This window comes from Carcharodon carcharias, chromosome 2, assembly GCF_017639515.1.
Source record: "Carcharodon carcharias isolate sCarCar2 chromosome 2, sCarCar2.pri, whole genome shotgun sequence".
Taxonomy (NCBI): domain Eukaryota; kingdom Metazoa; phylum Chordata; class Chondrichthyes; order Lamniformes; family Lamnidae; genus Carcharodon; species Carcharodon carcharias.
The window spans coordinates 26,435,006-26,456,741 of NC_054468.1; the positions used below are offsets into that span (position 1 = coordinate 26,435,006).

Here is a 21,736-nt window from a genome sequence, read left to right on the forward strand (position 1 = left end):
TACTGAGCGCATTCCTAGTGTGGAAATAAGCATTGACTTCTCCAATGAAACTGAAGCTCCAGCTCATCCTTCAAGCAACCCATGATGTACACTATGGCAGAGAGCCTGTAAGTGCAATCTCCGCTCCTGACTTCAGAGCCCCTCGCTGTGTGGTGTGAATGATTGGAAATCGCCTTGTAGCTTTTCAAACTGTGGTCACATGATTACATAAAATCACTTACATTTTAAAAATTATTTTGTATTACTCTTGTTGCTACAGTGTTAGAGCAGTGTTGTCCACTAGCTATCGTGAAACAACCACAAGTGTGGCTACGGTAAAACGAAACCACATACATTCATTTTAGTGGAAGACATCATATATACACTCACACGGTATGGGCACATGCATCTTGCATGTGTCTATTTCATTAACAAAGATCGACTGCCATTCAGTAACAAAGGAAAAAAGCACTCCTGACAATCAAAGAGCATGCCAATACTTGGCTTTTTGTCTCAATATTTTACTAGTAAATGCACAAAAATGTTAAGGTACATATTTCAATGACATTATGTCTATTACATTTTTTTTTAAACTCAGAAATGCAATTCATCACATCTGGATTCCTAATTTGCCACTTGGACTACTGGATTTTCATTTGAAAAACCCAAAGTTGAATCCTAGCTGTGATAATCATTTTTACTCTATGCTCCGAAACAAACTTAATTTTGTCACTTGCTACCATATAATCCATCAAAGAGAGGTAAGGTTGCTCACAGGAATTGAGTTATTTCCTGTAATCTCACCCATGCTCAATGCAGGAATAAGAACCGAACCAAAATCAGAACTGAAAAAGATCCAAAGTAAACCCTTTTGAGTTATCATTCAAATAGCTGCATTTTGCCTAAATTTGATCCTTTTTCCCAGATTTCATTATTTATCACAGAAATTTATAAAGTCAAAAAGTATCTCTGTGCATGCTCAGCTTTGCTGTGTGTTGCTTGTCATTTACTCCATGCTATTTGACAGGTGACTACAACAATAATAGATGCCAGTTTTTAGAAAAATCATTTTTAAAATTATTTTTTCTTACTTTGCAACTTTAGTGTCAGGTATATATGTTTCCACTTTTCCTAAAAGTCCAGTGTGGTGTTTAATTACTGCATGTTACTTTTTCCACTGTTGTTGTTCATTAGGAGCCATCCATTTACTGTATCTTAGTGAGAGACAGAAGCGAATTCTGATCCCTCCTTCCTGGCAGTCGGGAGAGGGTAAGGTGCAGGAAAGTAAGAATAAGTTATTTGAGACATTTCCCCTTTCACAGAATTAGACATATACCCGATTTCGCCGCCCCATTTGCCATTTCATCTGTCTTTGCCTCTCGCCTAGTAGGGTCATTGAGTTCATCAAATAGGCCGCAATCAATCATTTCTTCCTGCCAGGGGATAGTGATAGCACCTGTAGAAAATGTCTTGTAGTACTGCTTATCCTGATCGGTGATTTCAACACCTTTGACCTCAGAGAAGTCAGCAATGTCTCCAATATCCTTACAGTACACCATGGAAGGTTCAGGCACAAAAGGAGGATCAATAAGTCTAGCTTCTAACCGTTGGAAGTTAATTGATTTGAAGAAAGGGTGATTTCTAGGGTCATCATTTTCTCCCCTAAAATGAAAACATGGTAAAAAATGCATGTGAATAACCTGAGTTTTCAGTTGTCATTGTTCAGATGTTATACAACTCAAACATCATTTAGGTGGTTTCAGAAAAAAAAATGGTGTGAAATCGTGATACCTGATAGCCTTTTATGCTATAATTTTATCAATAAGCATTTCATTTCCTTTGCCTCTGTTAGGGAACAATTTGGAGACTTGACATAGTAACAAGGATGCACAGAGTAATGCACAGAGAGATCAGATTCTTTAAACCTTCAAGCCCATTATTTATTCTAGAATTATAAAAGAAAATATGGAAAAGATATGCCATATGAAAAGCATGTTGGAATTGACACCTTTTATTTTGTGCATCAAGTGTCTAGTCATCATACACAATGTTCCAGTCAAATTAATTACTTTAGCTATTACAGGAATATTCTATGAAAAATGCATGAAAACATATTGTCAATTTGTCTAATTATCTAACAGTCCCATGTAGAGGAAAATAATAAAGTTAGGTCTTTTTCTTTGTAGTCTGACAAAGGCTGTGCCTTGTCTAAAGGGGGATGCAGCCATTAAACTTGGTTGAAAATGGGATAAAGATTTGCCTTATGAGAGTCATGTTATGAGGACATAAACAAGGGACCATTTAGCAATCTGTATTAGTCACAGAATCACAGAATTGTTATGATGCAGAAGGAGGCCATTTGGCCCATCATGTCTGCATGGCTGTCCAAATGAGCATCATGACTTAGTGCCGTTCTCCTGCCTTTTCCCTGTACCCTTGTACATTTTTTCTATTCAAATAATCATCCATTGCCCCCTTGAATGAACCTGCCTCCACCACACTTCCAGGTAGTCCACTCCAGACTCGAACCACTTGCTGCGTGAAAAAGTTTTTTCTCACATGAAATTTGCTTCTTTTGCAAATCACTTCAAATCTGTGCCCCCTCGTTCTCAATCCCTTGATGAGAAAGAACAGTTTCTCCCTATCTACTCTCTTCAGCCCCCTCATGATTTTGAGCACCTCTATCAAATCTCCTCATAGCCTTCTCCTCTCCAAGGACAATAGTCCCAACCTCTCCAGTCTATCTTCATAACTCAAGTTTCTCATCCCTGGAACCACTGTTGTAAACTTTTTCTGCACTCTCTCTAATGCGATCACGACCTTCCTACAGTGTGGCACCCAGAGCTGTATACAATACTCCATCCGAAGTCTGACTAGTGTCTCACATAAGCTCAGCATAACCTCCCTGCCCTTGTCTAAAGGGGGATGCAGCCATTAAACTTGGTTGAAAATGGAATAAAGATTTGCTCTATGCCCCTATTAATAAAGCCCAGGATACTGTATGCTTCATTAGTTGCTCTCTCCACCTGTCCTACCACCTTCAATGATCTATGCATATATACACCCAGGTTTCTTTGCTTCTGCACACCCTTAACAATTGTACCACTTATTTTATATTGTCTGTCCATGTTCTTCCTACCAAAATGAATCACCTCACACTTCTCTGCATTGAACTTCATCTGCCACCTATCTGCCCACTCCACCAACTTGTCTATGTCCTTTTGAAGTTCTATACTGTCCTGCTTACAGCTTGCAATGCTTCCAATTTTAGATAGTAGAGCCTATGTATATATAATTGACATTTTGACAACATATGAAGGATTAAAAGTAGTCTTTCATGACAGCACAAAATGAGTGATAGCAAATTGGCAGCCCACATTCCATTGAAAAGAAATTCAGATTTAAAAAGAGCGGGAGTTGAGAGTCAGAGCGGAGATTTAAAAAGAGCGAGGGTTGAGAGTCAGAGCAGAGATTTAAAAAGAACGGGAGTCGAGAGTCAGAGCAGAGATTTAAAAAGAGTGGGAGTCGAGAGTCAGAGCGGAGATTTAAAAAGAGTGGGAGTTGAGAGTCAGAGCGGAGATTTAAAAAGAGTGGGAGCTGAGAGTCAGAGCGGAGATTTAAAAAGAGTGGGAGCAGGGATCTAAAAAGAGCAGGAGCTGAGAGTCAGAGTGGGATTTAAAAAGAGCGGGAGCTGAATTCGGGGCTGAAAATGGCGCAAGGATGTCACGATCCGAACAGTGACCATGCAGGGGAGGCAGCTAATTGGTAAGTAGGGTTAGGTGAGTACTTCTACTTCCATTTTTTCTACTAATTAAACTGCTGCAGTCCATTAGCTTAAACAAAATAAGGTGAGGGCTTTGGACTGTAGTAGGAGTGTTTAGCGTGGAATAAGACCTCTAGCATAATTAGTATTCTTTAAAGGGAGTAACTAATGAGTTTAATCTAAAGGGAAGTCATGGCAGCAAAGCTCACACCCATGATATGCTCCTTCTGCGCTATGTGGAAAGTCAAGGACATTTCCAGTGAGAATATAATGGACAGCACGTTCAGTGAGGTGGTCACACCACAGGTAAAGACTGAACATGCAGAAAGGGATTGGGTGACCACCAAGCAGAGTAGAGGAAGGCAAGTAGGACAGGTGTCCCCTGTGGCTGTCCCCCTTGCTAACAGATACACCGTTTTGGATACTATTGGGGGAGACGACTTCTCAGGGGAAAGCAGCAGGATCCAAGTCCATGGCACCACGGGTGGCTCTGCTGCACAAGAAGGGAGGAAGAAGAGTGGCAGGGCTATAGTGACAGGAGATTCAATAGTAAGGGGAACAGACAGGCATTTCTGCGGCCGCAAAAGAGACTCCAGGATGGTATGTTGCCTCAAGGATGTCTCAGAGAGGCTGCAGGACATTCTGAAGGGGGAAGAGTGAACAGCCAGTAGTCGTGAAACATATTGGTACCAACGACATTGGTTAAAAAAAAGGCATGAGTTCCTACAAGCTGAATATAGGGAGTTAGGACATAAATTAAAAAGTAGGACCTCAAAGGTAGTAATCTCAGGATTACTACCAGTGCCATGTGCTAGTGAGTGTAGAAATAACAGGATATATCCACAGTAGTGCATTAAAAGAAATAGATGGTAAATTGCAGATGCATTAGTTATCATTTTCCAAAACTTTAGCTGAGGGTTTTGTGTTTTTGGATGGGGAAATTGCAAATGTCACTTAATTGTTTAAGGAAGGAGGGCGGGACTAGGAACTACACAGCTGTCAGTTTAATATACTCATTTCCTCATTGCTGATGAGCCAAAATCGATGAACTACCTTCTTAATGGCACTGTGGGAGTACTTTCACCCCATGAACTGCAGCAGTTCAAGAAGTAGGCTCACCGCCACCTTCTCAAGGGCCACTAAGGATGGGCAATAAATTCTGGTTTTGTCAGTGAGTACCACATCCTAAAAACTTGTAGAAAAGTTCCTAGAATCATATCATAGGGAAAGAGTAACTGAGCACTTGAACAAATATGAGCTGACCAAAGACAACCCGCATGGATTTGCAAGGTGTAGATCATGTCTGACTGACCTAATTTTTGAGGGGGGGTCACTAACATAATGGACAGGGGGGTGTCTATGGGTGTTGTCTATAATGACTTCCAAAGGCAACTTTTGATATTCAGCACAAGAGATTATTCGCAAAACTAAAATTGCATGAAATTAGGGATAACCTTATGATACGGGTTGGTATGTAGGGAAGAAGGAGATAGAGACTATGGACAAAGATAATGTAGTTTGATTAGCAAGGCTGATGAGCAACGTTGCCCAGGGATCTTTAGTGGGGTCTCAGCTTTTCACCAGAGAGTTGTTTATCCAAATTTGAAGATTACACTGAATTAGGAGGCATAGTAAGTTGTGTAGATGGGAGCAAAAATTACAAAGAAATGGACATATTAGGTGAATGGGCAAAACTGGGGTAAACAGAGATCAATGTGGGGAGAATGGAGTGTGAGGTCATCTATTTTGGATGTGAGAAAGAAAAATGGTAATAGGGTAGAAACTGTAAAGGAGGAAAGGAATCTGTGTGGTTCAAGAACACAAATCACTAAATCAAAGATACAAAAAGTAGACAAAAAGGCTTTTTAACTCAAGGGGTTTTGAATATAAGGATTGGAAGTTATCCTTTAGTGGCACAGAACCTTGATCAGACTCTGTCAGGAGCACTGTGATCAGTTTTGGGCACCATGCCTCAGGAAGGACAGTGACACAATGCAGATTCATCAAAATGATACCCAGACTTAGAGTTAAATTATGAATAAACATGGCTTGTATTCCCTTGAGTTTAGAAGGTAGGGCAATTATCTAATTGGGGTGTTTAAAATGGTAAAAGGGTTCAGTAGATACAGAGAAGCTATTTCCTATGGTTTGGGAAGGCAGGACAAGACTGGGGGGAAACAATCTGAAAGTTAGAGACAGGTCATTCATCAGTGAAATGAAATCCTTTCAGTGGGGGGAGGGAGTGGGGTGGGGGGCGGTGGTGGGGTCACTACGTGGCCACACTGTGCCTGATCAGGTACCCCTGAGCTCACAAGGATGCTGCAAGCTTTCACGGGGTCACCTCACCACTTGGCATAGGACACTCTCCCCTCATAATGCCAGCAGCTATGGGATGAGGTCCTTAACTGACCCTTAATTGGCTACTTTGAGCTGCTGTTAATTGGCTGCTGTTTATAATCCTGCCATTTACACCTCCACTGGACAAATCTTTTGTTTCTTTACTCATTCTATTACCTTTTGCCTTGCACCATGAAACTTTTTATTATTTAATTTTTCCTGTCATTCACCCCATCACAGGTTTTCCATTATTTTTCTTCCCACCTTCTCCCTTTCACTTGCTCTAAACCAAATACATTTCTAACTTTTCCAGTTCTCATGAAAGCTCACAGACCTAAAACATTAACGCTGCTTCTCTCTCCACAAATGCTGCCAAACCTGCTGAGCATTTCCAGCATTTACTGTTTTTATTATACTATACAAGTGACTCTGGCATATAAAGGAGTATTCTGATGGAAAGGAATCACATTATATTGTATTAATGTTATTGCAGACAGACACTATGGAAAATACTCTTACTCACCTGGCTACAGTAAATTGATATGTGCCTTAGCTCTAGTATTAATTGTATTTCAGAGTATGTGGCCTGGTACTCATTTATGTATTCAAGATCTTTACCTGCAGCCTAAACGTTCTTCTGGGTTCTTTGCCAAAAACAGTCTGCAAATGTCTTTTGACTCTTCTGTGAATTTGGGGTGCTCAAATGCCACTTCATCTTCCAGTGTTCTTCTTTGTACTTCCTCTTTGCTGACCTTTTCTTTATAATCCTTGAAAGGTGTTCGGCCAGCAATCATTTCATAAATGCTGCATCCAAGAGCAAACCAATCCACAGAGTATTTGTACTTTTCCTCTTTTAAGATCTCTGGAGCCATATAACCATTTGTTCCAGCCTGCAGTATAAAAGCAAAGAACATTTATAAATACATAAATAAATGCAGAAGATAATTAAACTAATTAAAATTAATTAGTCGGACTATTAAACTAAATAAAAATTATTTGCCATATATTCACAATTAAATTGTTTATCTGCCATTAATCTGTGTAAAGTGAGATGTTACCTTTGTAATGTAGGTGTAATGGAAGTGCATCAATATTGTGCACGGAAATGGCTGTGCTAATGTACAAATATTTTCAAGTAGTGATTGCATTACTGTAATGTAATATGATTAGGATGGCATCATGCTCTGAAAGTTTCAAACTGAAGCAGTTTAAAATCCACATTTAGGTTTAAAAGCAAAGTTAGTAATCAGAGTGCAATTTAGGACTGGAGCAGTAAAAATGAGTCATAGGTGCTACCAGATGCAGCAAAAATCAGCCTACTTTTAAAATTCCAAAATACTGTTGTTATTATTTGTTAGAATAAAATGGACACATATCAATTTGCATTGAGACTTATTTTGCAAAGCTCATTATTTATAGCAAGTTTCAAATTCCAATAAATGTTTCCAATTTTTCTCTTCACTCAATATTTAACTTTAAATCGTTCCTTTTATTTGTTTTGCTCTTTTCTTTCCTGTTTCATTTGATCCTTTTCTCCTTTATTTCTTTTTCCTTTCTATAACTTTACTGTCAATTTCTCCTCTTATCTTTTCTCCTTTGCTGGATTACACTGGAAAACAATTCCACTGGCATTGGTAACTCCTGTGATCTTGTCCAAAATGCCTATTAATGTCAATTAATTCAGAGATTCAATGATAATGACTTATTCAAACATGTAGCTCATCCTAGCTGAGGCCTTTCCTCACCTGACATGCACACAATTGCACTTCCAATATAGATTGCTAAAAAAACAGTCGGCATAAAGAACCCTGGCTGAATTTTTATCTTCTTTACAAGGCGAGGGACACAGATTTCTCAGTGTTTCTCTCACCAGCAAAGATTGGAGATCAGAAGTAACAGAGCATAATACCACTGGGCCACTGGGAGAGATTATCACTTATTTCCATGTTTTCACACTTCTCATTATTCATTTGTTTCCTTTAGTCCATAACTTGTTTTCTGACACTCTTTTATTTTATTTTCATGCCTCTGTGCCCTCTTGCCCATTGTCACTACAATGATTTAACCAATCTTTATCTTCTTGCCTTGCCAGCTCAGCAACATAGACAAGCAGCAATTGCAATATCACAGCATCTTTATTCCTCTCCCCAACTTTCCTAAAACTTTTTAACACTGAATGAGCCATGCATTTGTCATTCCCAAATACGGAGGAAAACAGACAATAGCGTTCTCCCAATATCACAATCTTATGAGAGGCCACCTCAGTGTGCCCTATCCAATTAGAGATGGTGGGGGCTTTCCTGAGGCGGTATATGCAAGCAAAGGACTTGAAGCTCAAGATGGGAGAGGTGGGCACTACTAAAGCATGTCAGGTACTGCAAAGGCATCCCAAGATGGATACGCTCCCTGAAGTCTTATGAAAGTTTAAAAATTAAGAAGAGCTACAGCTGGCAGGCCACCATTGTGGAGATGGAACCCCACCACGGGCTTGTGCCTGTGTCTATGGCCCACTGATCGCTGTGGCTCCAGGATGAGGTTTTGAGTGTATTTAGAGGTGGTGTGAATGGCCTCCCAGTCTGCTGCCAGAAGGCCACCTCCAGATAGCAGGGGCCCGTCAACCGTTGGGAAGGTCCCGGTAGTAGCAGTATTTTTCCCCTAATTGGTCTATAAAGTAGCCTAATTGGCTACACGCTGCTACTCTGTTGATCCTACCACCAGCCAAAGAGCTCAGAGCTGGGACTGCTTTGGGAAGCTAACCCAGCACACGATCTTCAGATTTTACTCCCATTCCTGGCACCAACACCGCCTCCACGGGACCTGGGGAATTTTGCTTACAGAGTCTAAGCCAAGAAGTGCACAGAAAAAAGAGAGCAAAGTATTGAGACTGAGAGAGATAAGCGAAACAGGAAAAAACAGCCCACAACCAGTGGATTAGATCTAAGCTCTGCAGTCCTGTCACATTCAGTTGTGAATGATGGTGGACAATTAACAATTAACTGGAGGAGGAGGCTGCACAAATATCCCTATCCTCGAGTATGGAGGAGCCCAGTGCATAATTCCAAATACAAACCTGAAGCATTTGCAACCATAAGTGCCAAGTGGATGAATCATCTCAGCCTCCTCCTGAGGTCCACAACCTCACAGATGCCAGTCCTCAACCAATTTGAATCACTGCATGTGATATCAGGAAGTGGCTGAGGGTACTGGATATCGCAAAGGTTACGGGCCCTCACAATATTCTGGCAATAGGACTGAAGATTTGTGCTCCAGAATTAGCTACACCCCTAGCTACAACACTGGCATCTACCTAGTAATATGGAAAATTGCCCAAGTATGTCCTGTACACAAAAAGCAGCTCAAATCCAACCTGGCTAATTCCCTCCCCATCAGTCTACTCTCGATTATCAGCAAAGTGATGGAAAGTTTTGTCAACTGTGCTATCAAGCTGTACTTACTTAGGAATAACCTGTGCACTAATACTCAGTTTGGGTTCCACCATAGGCACTCAGCTCCTGACCTCATTACAGCCTTAGTCCAAACAAGGACAAAAGAGCTGAACTCAAGGGTTGGGGTGAGAGTGACTGCCCTTGACATCAAGACAGCATTTGATTGAGTGTGACATCAAGGAGCACCAGAAAAAATTGAGTTAATGGGAATCAGGGGGAAAACTCTCCATTAGTTGGAGTCATACCTAGCACAAAGGAAGATGGTTGTAGTTTTTGGAGGTCAATCATTTCAGTCTTGCATCACTGCAGGAGTTCCTCAAGCTAGTGTCTTAGGCCCAACCATTGTCAGCTGTTTCATCAATGACCTTCCCTCCATCATAAAGTCAGAAGTGATGTTCGTGGATGATTGCACATTATTCAGCACCATTTGTGATTCCTCAGATACTGAAGCAGTCCATGTCCATATGCAGCAAAACCTGGACAATATTCAGGCTTGGATGATAAGTGGCAAGTAACATTCGTGCCACACAAGTGCCAGGCAATGACCATCTCCAACAAGAGAGAATCTAACCATCTCCTCTTGACATTCAATGGCATTACTGTCATTGAATTCGACCACCAACATTCTGGGAGTGACCAGAAACTGAACTGGACCAGCTATATAAATACTGTGGCTACAAGAGCAGATCAGAGACTGGGAATTCGGCAGTGAGTAACTCACCTCCTGACTCGCCAAAGCCAGCCTACCATCTACAAGGCACAAGCCAGGAGTGTGATGGAATACTCTTTATTGGCCTGGATAAGTGCAGCTCCAACAATACTTAAGGAGCTTGACACCATCCAGGATAAAGCAGCTCACTTGATTAGCACACCATTCCCCACCTTCAACATTCACTCCCTGCACTATTGATGCACAGTAGCAACAGTGTGTAACATGTGCAAAATGCACTGCATCAATTCACATAGAGTCTTTTAATAACATCTTCTAAACTTGCAACCTGTACCACCTAGAAGGTCAAGGGCAGCAGATGCCTGGGAACACTGTCACCTGCATGCGCACGAAAGAGTGCACATCTAGTGCTCCTTGATGTCACACTCAGTCAAATGCTGTCTTGATGTCAAGGGCAGTCACTCTCACCCCAACTCTTGAGTTCAGCTCTTTTGTCCATGTTTGGACCAAGGCTGTAATAAGGTCAGGAGCTGAGTGGCTATGGTGGAACCCAAACTGAATATTAGTGCACAGGTTATCCCTTGATAGCACAAAACAGCCTCAGGGAGATCACCTGCACTTTGAAAAATATTAAAAATAGGAAAAAAAAATCCTTTACCTGTCCCCCTCATGTGACAATGTCACATGAGTTGGGACATGTTCATAATTTATAGAATAACTTTATTAAAATTTTTTAAATCCTGCATGAAACCTCATCCCGCCGCTGGATGAGGTTTCATGTTTTCTCTATTTGTTGCCAGGACTCCTGGCCTGCCCGCCTTAAGGTTGGACGGGCAGGTACTTCAATTGGTTAAATGATCCTGTCAATGGCCTCAATTGGCCACTGACAGGTCGGCGGGCCTGCAGCTGATTTTGCTGTGTCCCCGCCTTCCTGAAAATTTAAATGGGATGGGATGACGTCATCCTGTATCATTTTACGCATCGGCGAATGGGCCCCGACCCCTGCTTGCCAACGGCAAAATTCTGCCCATGGACTGCAGCGGTTCGAGAAGGCAGAACACCACCACCTTTTCAAGGGAAATTAGGGATAGGAAAATATGCTAGCCTAGCCAGCTCTGCCTATATTCCATAAACAAATTTAAAAAGGTTAAAAAATTGATGCTAAGTTTTATTTTTTTAAAATCTCCAACAATAATTTAAAAATCTCAATGAATGAGTCTTCAAAACTGTAAAATAGATTTTCAGTGCCAGAGAGGTTGTTTGGTAATAATTAAGACTCGTTAAACTGCTAAAAAATCATTTATACTTTAATGGACAAGTCCTGCTTTTTTTGATGTGTTTGGTGAGTATCTAGTGAATAATATTGCAGCATCAGCCCTTCATCCTGTTCTAACATTGAATCTATTGGTGAGGTTCCAATATAGCACAGTTTGTGAAGGAGCAGGGCAAATCAGGCAGCAACTTCTGATTTCTGCATTGCACTGTAATTGTGCAGTCAGTGGAAGTTATAACCCAACTTATTCCTATTCCTACTACAAGATCTGAATAATGTTAATTTTACAGCAAAATTACACTGAAGAGGTCAAATTCATTCCAGCAATGTAACTAGTGAATCTCTCTTATCTGCTGACATAACAATAAAATAAGTGCTTTATTGGCATATGTGTCGTTGGATTTTACTTGGCGCCATTAAAAGACTTACAAATTTCTAGACCACAATTATTTTGTATGTCCATGGGTGTCTACTGTGCCTGTTTGTACTTACTTTCTGCTTAATGCCTTTGTTCTCTTTCAATCTGACTGCAAGCCCCAAATCTGAGAGCCTGCAGTTGCCATTGTCATCCAGGAGGACATTCTCAGGTTTCATGTCACGGTACACAATATTCTGAGAGTGAAGGTGCAGGATTCCAGAGGTAATCTGGGCTGTGTAAAATATAGCACGGTTCATTTCGATTCCCTTTTCTCCAATGTTGTAAATATGGAATTTCAGATCTCCTCCATTCATCAAGGTCATGACCAAGCACAGGTGATTCTTGTCTTCATAAGCATAGGCCAGATTGACAATAAATTGGCTGTTCACCTTTTCCAAGATTTCCTTCTCAAGGAGGGCCATTTCCTCTCCTCGTTTCTTTTTCAGTCGTTTCTTGTCTAACTTTTTACAGGCATACATTTTGCCAGTTGTTTTCACTTGTATAGCACACACCTGAACAACACAAAGTTTGTCACTTGTAATCAAAACAATAATATGCCTTAATCCATTTATTTTAAACCTCAGACAATTCTTGCGCAAATTCAAAAAGGTTAAACAATATTTATACCAACAAATAAAAAATGTTGTTTGCAATACATTTTTATTTGACTGAACATATCTAGATGCTATGATGCTTTGTTTAATTACTAGAAAAATAATTATTTTGAAACAAATTACTCTAAAAATATTTTTTTCAATGCTTCAGGCAGAACTTTTGTTCTGGAGTCAGGACTTGATATTGGGTGAGCTTTCAGATCCTGATCTTGCGATGGTGTCAGACACCTGAAGCAATTTCTGTAGGGATGGTCAAGTAGTGGCCAGGGAGCGTGTTCACTGTCCGATTAAGGATGTTGGGGGGGATCCCGAGGCTGGAGAATTGATAGGACCTCAAGCACTGAAACCTGGGCAGCTCCACTGTCTAAGGTGGGAGAAGCCAATACATATAAGAGAGGGAGAGAAAGTGCCTCATGGTTGAGGTGCCCTCTGAAGTGAAGGTAAAAAAATATTCAATTACAAAAAGCCACATCTGGCAGGTTGTTATTGTGGAGGGGCAACCGCTACATTCAATGGCTAAGGGGCTCTAGCTGTGGCCCAGGGCTATGTGAGGAGTGTGGGGTTTCCTAGCTGGATGGAGCGCTGGGGCGGGGGGGGGTGGTGTTGGGTAGTGGATGCCAGTTGACTGGAAAATTCTAGTTGGCTTCTGCTGTGTGGCCTTAATAGCTTATTTAATTGTCCTAATAGGCTGTCCGCAGCTTATGGCTGAGCAGCCATCGACCCCAGCTGCTCCTGGAATGAAAACGGCCTGGAGCTGGGAATGTGCTGAGAATTCGGCACGGTGCTTTCCAATGCCAATTTCTGAGCCTCCCCAACTCCAATAAGAATTGAAAGTTCTTCCCTTTAAGTTGTACAAAATAGAGATCTTACCTCCCCAAATCCCCCTTTGCCCAAAATTCTGAATTGATAAAAGTATTTTTCACTTATAGGCTCCTGTTCAAATTTTTTCCATTGCAAGAATTTAGTAAAAAATGGACTGTTTTGAAAGTCTTGGAAAGGTTGTCCCATGAGGAATGTTTCAGCTTCTGATTGAGCCCGAGCCAGAAGTTCCTCAAAGTTCTTTTCTGCTGCATCTTTACATTTATCAGCCAGCTCTTGGCTGAGGAAGGAGAGATAGTTTTTGGAATCAGGTTTCAGAAAGTTAGTCACAATGTTCTGCTGCAGGTTGTCCTTTACCCCATTTTCAGTCAGATAAAAGTTTGTAACTTCATTTATAAAATCAACAGCAACTTGATATTCTGGGACTGTAGCTGTAAACTGATGAAACAACTTCTTGCCAATTGGTTGTTGTTCACACACATTCTTGTATGCAATATCAATACTTTGCCTCACGGAAACACTTTGTTGAACGCTTGGTAAAACCAAACATTGTTGCCTCTTTCGCATTTCCTTGATATCTCCATCCAGGTTTTTCCTGGCTTGCAGGTAAACCGTATTGGCAATTAGATTATCGAGTGCTCCCATATCACACATGTTGCTCTGTTTTGTAGATCCTCACTTAGTGTGAAAACACCTGAGAGTTTGCCTGCACCTTGTGTAGCAATGAACAAGTAAGTTTTGGTACCATTAAATACCTCACAGATTTCCCTAAGTACCTTTAGGTGTTCCATTTGGGGATTATGATGCCTAAGAGGTTTCTATCTAAGTAGATTTCACTTTTCTATGTTTAGTTGTCTACAGCATTTATGAAATGCGATTGCTAGTATGTTTAGAGGTGATCAGCTACACATTAATTGAGTTCAGCAACTTTCAAAACATGTCCCTTCACCTCATAAAATATTTCTGATAACTTTGAACTGCAACATATATTTTTGAAAACTGATTCTGTTCATAACAAGTTAATTTTTCATTATATGTAATGAAACTTAAATTTTAAGTAACAAATGAAAAAAGATCTGTGTTCAAATTTTGAAAGCTTATACATTGAAGTATAGGTTTGTGTCATGTTGTTTCTTCACATGTTACAAAGATGTGGCTTAGCAAGGATAATTCTATTACAAGGTTATTGCAATTGTATCTAAATCCCATGCTGTTAGGTTGATAGAAACATCAGCAGTCTACAGTGATGTATTACTTTAAAGCAAATTGTAATTCTAATGCAAGATATTTTATTGTCATTAGTTCGTGAATAATTTTAAGAAAATATATGACTGAAATTAACTATTATATTACAAAAAATAAGTAGCTGCCACAAAATATTTTTAAACTATTATTTTAAAATAGAAAAGTATATGAATGTCATTATACTGTAGCTAGCAATTTCAGCAGTTGACTTTTAAATACACAGTTTGGGTAGGAGTGCCTGTAATTTTAAGCATTATAAATAACCTCTGGGAAAAGATTATATAATGTCAGCAGGACAACCGACCCTGTCAGCACTTTGTACTGCATGCAATGTAAAACCAAGTTGTGTGACATGTGTCCCCATCCCTCTGAAGCTATACTGGAACTTTAAAGAAAGGAAAACTACTTCAAAATAATTACAGAATAAATGTATCAAGGATATTTACTTGAAAACGTGTGCTTGTTCTAAAGAGGTGTGAAGCAGTCTTAGAAAAAGTAGAATTATAATCAAGAACCATCATAGATTTTGACGTTACTATATAACAGTTGGCTAAAGGAAGCAAAAACACACAAAATTTGAAATCTATTTAAAACCGATTTATGATCTCACATTACTGCCACCAGTCTGATATCCATATGAGATTCCCTGACATTTTAACAGTGGCATTAATCCATTTATTACAGTCCCATCACTCCTGACTAACCAGTGACTTTGGAACAACTGTTAAATTCTGTATGATTTTCAAATCTTTAAAATTGTTAATGCTGTCAGACTCAATCCTCCAAGCATTTAAACACTTACCCGCTCAGCCACCCTTTTAAAACATATTCCCACTTTCTCTGTCTCATGCCTTGCAGAGTCTCACAGATGTGGCAGGCAATCTGTCCTTGGTCTTCTGCCAGTCCTACATTTGAATGGCTGTTTGGGTATGCCCAAAAGAGTCCCATGGTGACTCATGCTACAATTTCCTCTCCTTTCTTTTGAGGAATTACCTACTCACTGATTGGCACCTCTTCCTGACAGTATGACCAGAATTCTCAATCATTGGCACTAAGCCATAGCCAACCATTTGTGCACAGCGTATTGAAACAACAATATCTAACTGCTTTTACGTACATAATGCATCAATTGATGGAAACTGAATAACTGATAGCGAATCCAGGCTTCAATCCAGCTTAAACTGATAGGGTAGAAATCTCCTTCCTCTAAGGCTGCCAACTAGCTGGACTAGAGTGTCCAGTTTGTCAGTCGGTCATTCTTAAATTTCTAAAATGTAAATTAGGCAACAAACGTGTGCAGATAAAGTAAAAATCCATTTTCCACTTACATTTGTGTCTTATGGATGTAAAGCCATTGATAAATAAACATGGCAATTTTTTTAACATTGGCAAGGCAAACATTAAAACTCAAGCCATGACTCTGGCTTTTTTTTGCAACTGCTAGGCCTCCTATTTGGTTTTACGCCTCACAAAGAGCAATGAGCCTAACTTTCTCTGCAAGTTCTTGGTCCTGAGTATAATGGTTTGACCACTCTACAACGCAAAACTGCCGATAATACACTAAAAATAGTAAATGCCCTATGACATTGCTCACCTGGAACCTATTTACCATGGTCCTTCTGCAGCCAAAAACCAACAGTAAATTTACTGAAACAATAGAACACAATGGGCCAGATTTTGCAGTAAAAATAACAGTGAGGCTAACAGTGTAAATCGGACAGCAATGTCCAGCAACCACACATGCACAGTTAGATGCAGAAATCAGGAAGTTGTCAGAGATGCCTTGCTGCTATGAAAACTCTGTGATATTGGTATCTTGCCATTCACCATTTAAATATATGGAACAGGCCTGATACATACACACTAAATTTGTCAGACAAGATTAGGACTTGTCTATTCCAGTGTAAGTATCTGTTTAACAGAATATTAAGTCTTAATTACTGCCAAACAACCTCCCTGCACTGAGATTTTTTTACAAGGGTAGAGTCTCATACCTCAAATTTTAATTATTGTTGGAATTATAAAAAAAAATATTTTTTTAACTTCTCATGTGTGCCTTTTGTCCCTCTTACTCTTTATCCAATCTTTCTTTCCCTTTATTTCGCTGACTGTATCTGATTTTGCCATTGAATTTTATATTCTGACACTTCCTGGTTCAGATCTCCACTGCTTATTAAGGATTCTTCAAGATGATTAGTTAAGGAAAGACATAGGGCCTGAGCTTCTATGGAGTGGCAGAGTCAGATTGCCATGCCGCTCCTACTTTCTTATCTGAAATTTTTTTCGATCCAATCCCACCTGACCTTCCAGCTCAGGCCGGGCAAGACCTGGGCAGTCCAGCACATCCATCAAGGGCAATTCAGTCAGATATAAGAAGGCCATGCCCCCTTTTTTATGGCACAAACTGCTGTAAACCAGGCAAGTTAAAGGTCTGGCCAAATTTAAAGGTCCTTGACAGGCCAGGGAGAAGGTAAATGTACAAGGTAAGTGTGTAGGATTTGTAAGGGGGGATGGTTGGGGTCACATTGCACCTGGGGTGGGGGATCAGATTGGGACTGGGGTTCAGTGGGGGGGGGGGGGGAATTGGGCCTTGGGGGAGCGGTGACAGGTGGGAGTTGGGCCTTTGTGGGGTAGTCCAGATTGTGCGGGGGGAATCCCATGGTGGTGGGGGGGGGGGTTGTTCCGTGGGAGTGGGAATCCCATGGTAGAGGGAGTTCCGTGGTGGGGGAGGTCTGTGGGGGAAGGGGGAAATACCATGTGGAGGGAATCCCATTGTGGGGGGGGGGGGCACTTCCAGGAGGGGGAAGTTCTGTAGGGGTTGAATCCCATTATGGGGGAAATCCTGTTTTGATGGGGAATCCTCATGGGAATGGGAGAGTCCCTGTGGGGGTGTGGGGCAGTTGGGGGGTGGAGAGGATGCTCTGAGGGGGTGAGGGTGGGGAGGAGGTGGTGGGAGTCCCTTGGATGTTCGGTGTTGGACTGTACAATGTAGTTAGAAGTGGTTTCAGTCCTTCTAACTTTTTCATCCTGAGGTGAATGGTATAATTGGTACTTTTTTATGTCAAGTACGACTTGAAGCATTTCCTGCCCGAACCCTCTCATTGACATGATTCTAGCTCTGGGCATCAATCCGAGGTTCAGGAATGGGCTGCCATGGTAATAGATTCAGGAATGAGTGAAAAACAGAAGGCCATTTGTCTTCATTATAAAAGCAAAAATCTCAATCCAGTCCAAGGCTGGCATTTAAGCCAGACAAATGTTTTTGTCCTGAATGAGGTAACCTTGCCAGCAGCTGTGAGGTTTCAGATTGGGTTTGTCCCCCGGTACCCCGGTATAATTTGTGAAATGGAGGGGGGGGGGGGGGGGGGGGGGGGGGGGGGGGGCTGGTGTTTGGGGCAGTGGCGGGGGCCTGGAAATCTGGAATATACAGAAACATTTCTTTGGGTAATCAGGGAGAACATATATCACAGGAATGAATAGCTTTACGGTGGACTGCACCTTTTCAGAGCAGCAAGAGTTAAAGGCCACAGATGGGGGAGAAAGGAAACTATGAAAGCAGCTTAAAATCAAAACCTCGGAGGATAGGCACACAATAGATTGAGCACTACAGTAGTGTATGAGCTCTGTTTACCTAGACTGTAGTATGTTATAAAAGCAAAAAACTGTTATATGTTATATCTTTGTTCCACTGATTTTCCTTAGGTGCTCTATTTCTGTTCAGGCAAGGAATGGATTTACACTAATGGCGGTTAAGCTGGGGGCTTCCTGTAATGTTAAGTGCTGCAATTTGTAGTCATATAGTCACTTAATGTCACATTTAAAGTGCCTTTGGAATCTTGTGACAGCTCAGTTATTTTAATCTATCATTGGATAGAACATTACAGCATTGACGGAAGCCATTCACCCCTGTGCCTGAAACAGCAGTCCACTTAGCCCCATTCCATGTCCTTTTCCTCTCACTCTTGATTGCTTCTTTCAAATATTTGTCCAATTAAATTTGAAAATCTATTTTTGATTCTACTTCCATCACTGTTTTTAGTCGAGCGTGCCATGTTCTTATGTTGTTTGCATTAAAACATTCTCCTAACCTCTGCCTTCAGTCTTGTGGAGGTGATCTTAAATTCATGCCCTCTGGTTACCAACTCACTGATTAATGGAAGTAGTGTTGACTATTTACTTCAACAAAATCCTTGATGTGTTGGAACACTTTCCTCTTATCTCAGTTAGAAGCATTTTCATCCGAGGAAGAAGATTATGGGCAGGATTTTCTGCCTAGCGGGCGGGCCTGACCCAATCTCCGGCAGGCGAGGAACCGATCCCCGCCGGAGAAGTGGGCCCCGCCGCCATTTTAAGTGGGCGGGCCAATTAAGGCCAGCCCAGCGTGATGCCTGGTGGGAAGCACCATGCACTTCCTGTGCAGACAGGGGAGATTCCCCAAAAGTGAAAATGCGCTCTTTCACACATGTGCATGAAAGAGCACACTCATCTCCCTGAGGCTGAGTGCTGCCTTGGGGAGATCACTGACACTTTTGAAAACATTAAAAATAGAGAAGAAAATCCTTAACATGTCCCCCTCGTGTGACAATGTCACATGAGATGGGACATGATCATAAATTACACTAAAACTTTATTAAACTGTTTAAATCCCTACATGAAACCTCATCCCGGTGGATGAGGTTTCATGTTTTCTCTATTTACCCGCCGGGGCTCCTGGCCTGCCCGCCAGCCTTAAAGTTGGACGGGCAGGTCCTTTAATTGTTTCAATGATTCTGTCAATGGCCTCAATTGGCCACTGACAGGTCGGTGGGCACACAGCTGATTTGGCTGTGCCCCCACCTTCCTGAAAACTTAAATGGGGCGGGATGACGTCGGGGGTTCCTTCCGACATCATCCCACGTCATTTTACGCCTCGGCGAGTGGGCCCTGCCCCCTGCTCGTCGACAGCAAAATTCAGCCCTATGAGTTCAAATCGTACTCCAGAGATTTTCGCACAAAAAAAAACTGTGTTGCAGTATTGAAGGAGTGCTGCAGTACTGAAGGAATGCTGCACTGTCAGAGCTAGCATCTTTCAGGTGAAGTCTTGACACTCTCTCAGGTGGACATAAAAGATCGCATGACACTATTTTGAAGAAGAGCCAAGGGTTCTCCCTGGTGTCCTGGCCAATATTTTTCTCTCAATCAACATTACTAAAACTGATTATTTTTGTCATTATGATATTGCTGTTTGAGAGACCTTGCTGTGGACAAATCAGCTGCATTGTTTCTCACATGACAAAAGTGCATACATTTCAAAATTACATAGCTGACTACTAGCCCTACTGATAATACGCATTTACTTACCGTTCATTGTTAATATATTTTCATGTTTCATTAAAAGATTTAGAAACATTTTGATGCAAATTTATGGCCAGTGTAGTTTACTCAATTCATTCTTTCAACCACTCTTGGCAGTTTTCTTCTAAATTATCAGTATTTTTTTAAACAAAAGATTAGAAATCTCCTTTGAGTACCTTTTGAAATATGCAAATTGATTACAAAAATTGATGATTCAAGCTATATATATTTAGTTTTATCTAATAATAACGTTGATGCTATCAGTCTCAGTGCGTCCTACCTTTACGTAAAAATTGCAGTTAAGCTTATGTTGGAAAACAATCCCATAAGATGCTTATGTATCATCAGAAAGACTATCCCCAGTGAAAAGACAATAACACTACCCTCATTCCATAAACTTACAAATTTGAGTTCACAACTCAAAAATTGTGGCAATGTTACCTCTCTTTCAAAGCATATTTTGCTATGAGGAATATTAGTGTGTGAAGAAGCTATCAGAAATAGTGCATGGTACTTGAGGTGAAACTAGGTTACATTGAAAGGATAATCCTCTAAAACCTTAGATCCACAACACTTGGATCTTTGTAAGGCATCTTTAATTTCAATTTAGAACGGAAAAATGCTTCCGAAATAATGCGCTGTCTATTTACATCAAAGGAATATCTAATTAGTGTGATACATGGGTGCAATCCTATCAAGAGGAGTTCTAATTGGCATTGTGGTTCTTTCATATGCAATTAATCAAGCTGATGGACATCAAGGGTTGAAAATTAGGTTATTACCATTGAGAGGCAACTGGTGAGCCAAGTACAGAAAGATGAACCGCTGCTGAATTAAAAGAGTGTGTCCGCTGCTGATACCTTCTCAGCTTCAGTGGCATCAATCAATCCTGTGGGTGGTGTAAGCACCTTTATTTTAATCAGAGTTGATTCACGCTACCCCATATCGATTTGCATGATGATTTAACCCTGGGATGTAATAATATTTTGACCTGAACTGGATATTTGTATCTTTTGCACATGCCCTCACATGCTTCTCCAATCTTCCCGAAGGCGTCACCAGAAAACACTCAGCAAGACACAGCCTGATACAAATTAATAACTGCTTTATTTCACAGTCAGGTAAACAGCAGCTTTGATTGGACTCACTTAACTCTATCAGTACAATTTATCTTTAAATAAAATACTAAAGAATGCACCATGCTACATCACCCTCTGCCATCAATGCATCATCTTTACGTAAAATAAATTGACCTCGCCAGCATTTCTAACTGCTTAGTTTTGATTTAGAAACGGACCGATCTCTCGCCGTTTGTAAGACTTTACTGCCTATGTCTCAGTTTCTGTTTTTTCCTTTAATGTAGTTCAGGAGCAAAAATGAAGACTGATGAGACATCTCTACTTTTCAGAGCACCTGAAGCTAGAGAGTTCACTATACAATAGGTGTGAGATACTTATCAATAATCAAATTAAGCTCATGAATTGTTCATTGTTTACAGGGTTTCGGGAAAAGAATACTATTAACATAGAAGCTTATTAACAACCTAACTTCCTTTTCATGAAAGCGCAATGTGAAGTGATATTTTCTTTTTTCTAACTCCTTTCTATGGAGAAGTGATCAAAAGATCACAAAATCTGGCATTCCTTTTGAGAAAAAATAAATGGAGCCACTGGTTGAGCAATTTTTATCAAGTCAGTCAAGAATGTATCTTGGGCAGGGTTTGGTTTCCAAGCAGCATTATGCATTGCACTGTACAAACATTAAATACTAAATTTGGAAAGGTGCACATTTTCAAAATCCTTCACTTTAATGTGGACCTGTACAAACTTCTTTTAATG

The 21,736-nt window shown here is 40.7% G+C and overlaps 1 protein-coding gene across 1 annotated transcript in view; it reads right to left on the bottom strand.

Moving 5' to 3' along the window:
• Positions 1-479: 479 nt before the first annotated feature.
• The window catches only part of LOC121271432 (rhodopsin kinase grk7-a-like), a 30,242-nt gene continuing 8,985 nt past the window's right edge, over positions 480-21,736 (bottom strand). The window contains exons 2-5 of the mRNA XM_041177440.1: positions 13,371-14,031; positions 11,961-12,398; positions 6,698-6,969; positions 480-1,641 (exon numbers count right to left, since the gene is read on the bottom strand). Coding sequence (XP_041033374.1) covers positions 1,296-1,641; positions 6,698-6,969; positions 11,961-12,398; positions 13,371-13,973 — 1,659 coding nt within the window. The 5' untranslated portion in view covers positions 13,974-14,031 and the 3' untranslated portion in view covers positions 480-1,295. The remainder of the gene's footprint in view (positions 1,642-6,697; positions 6,970-11,960; positions 12,399-13,370; positions 14,032-21,736) is intronic.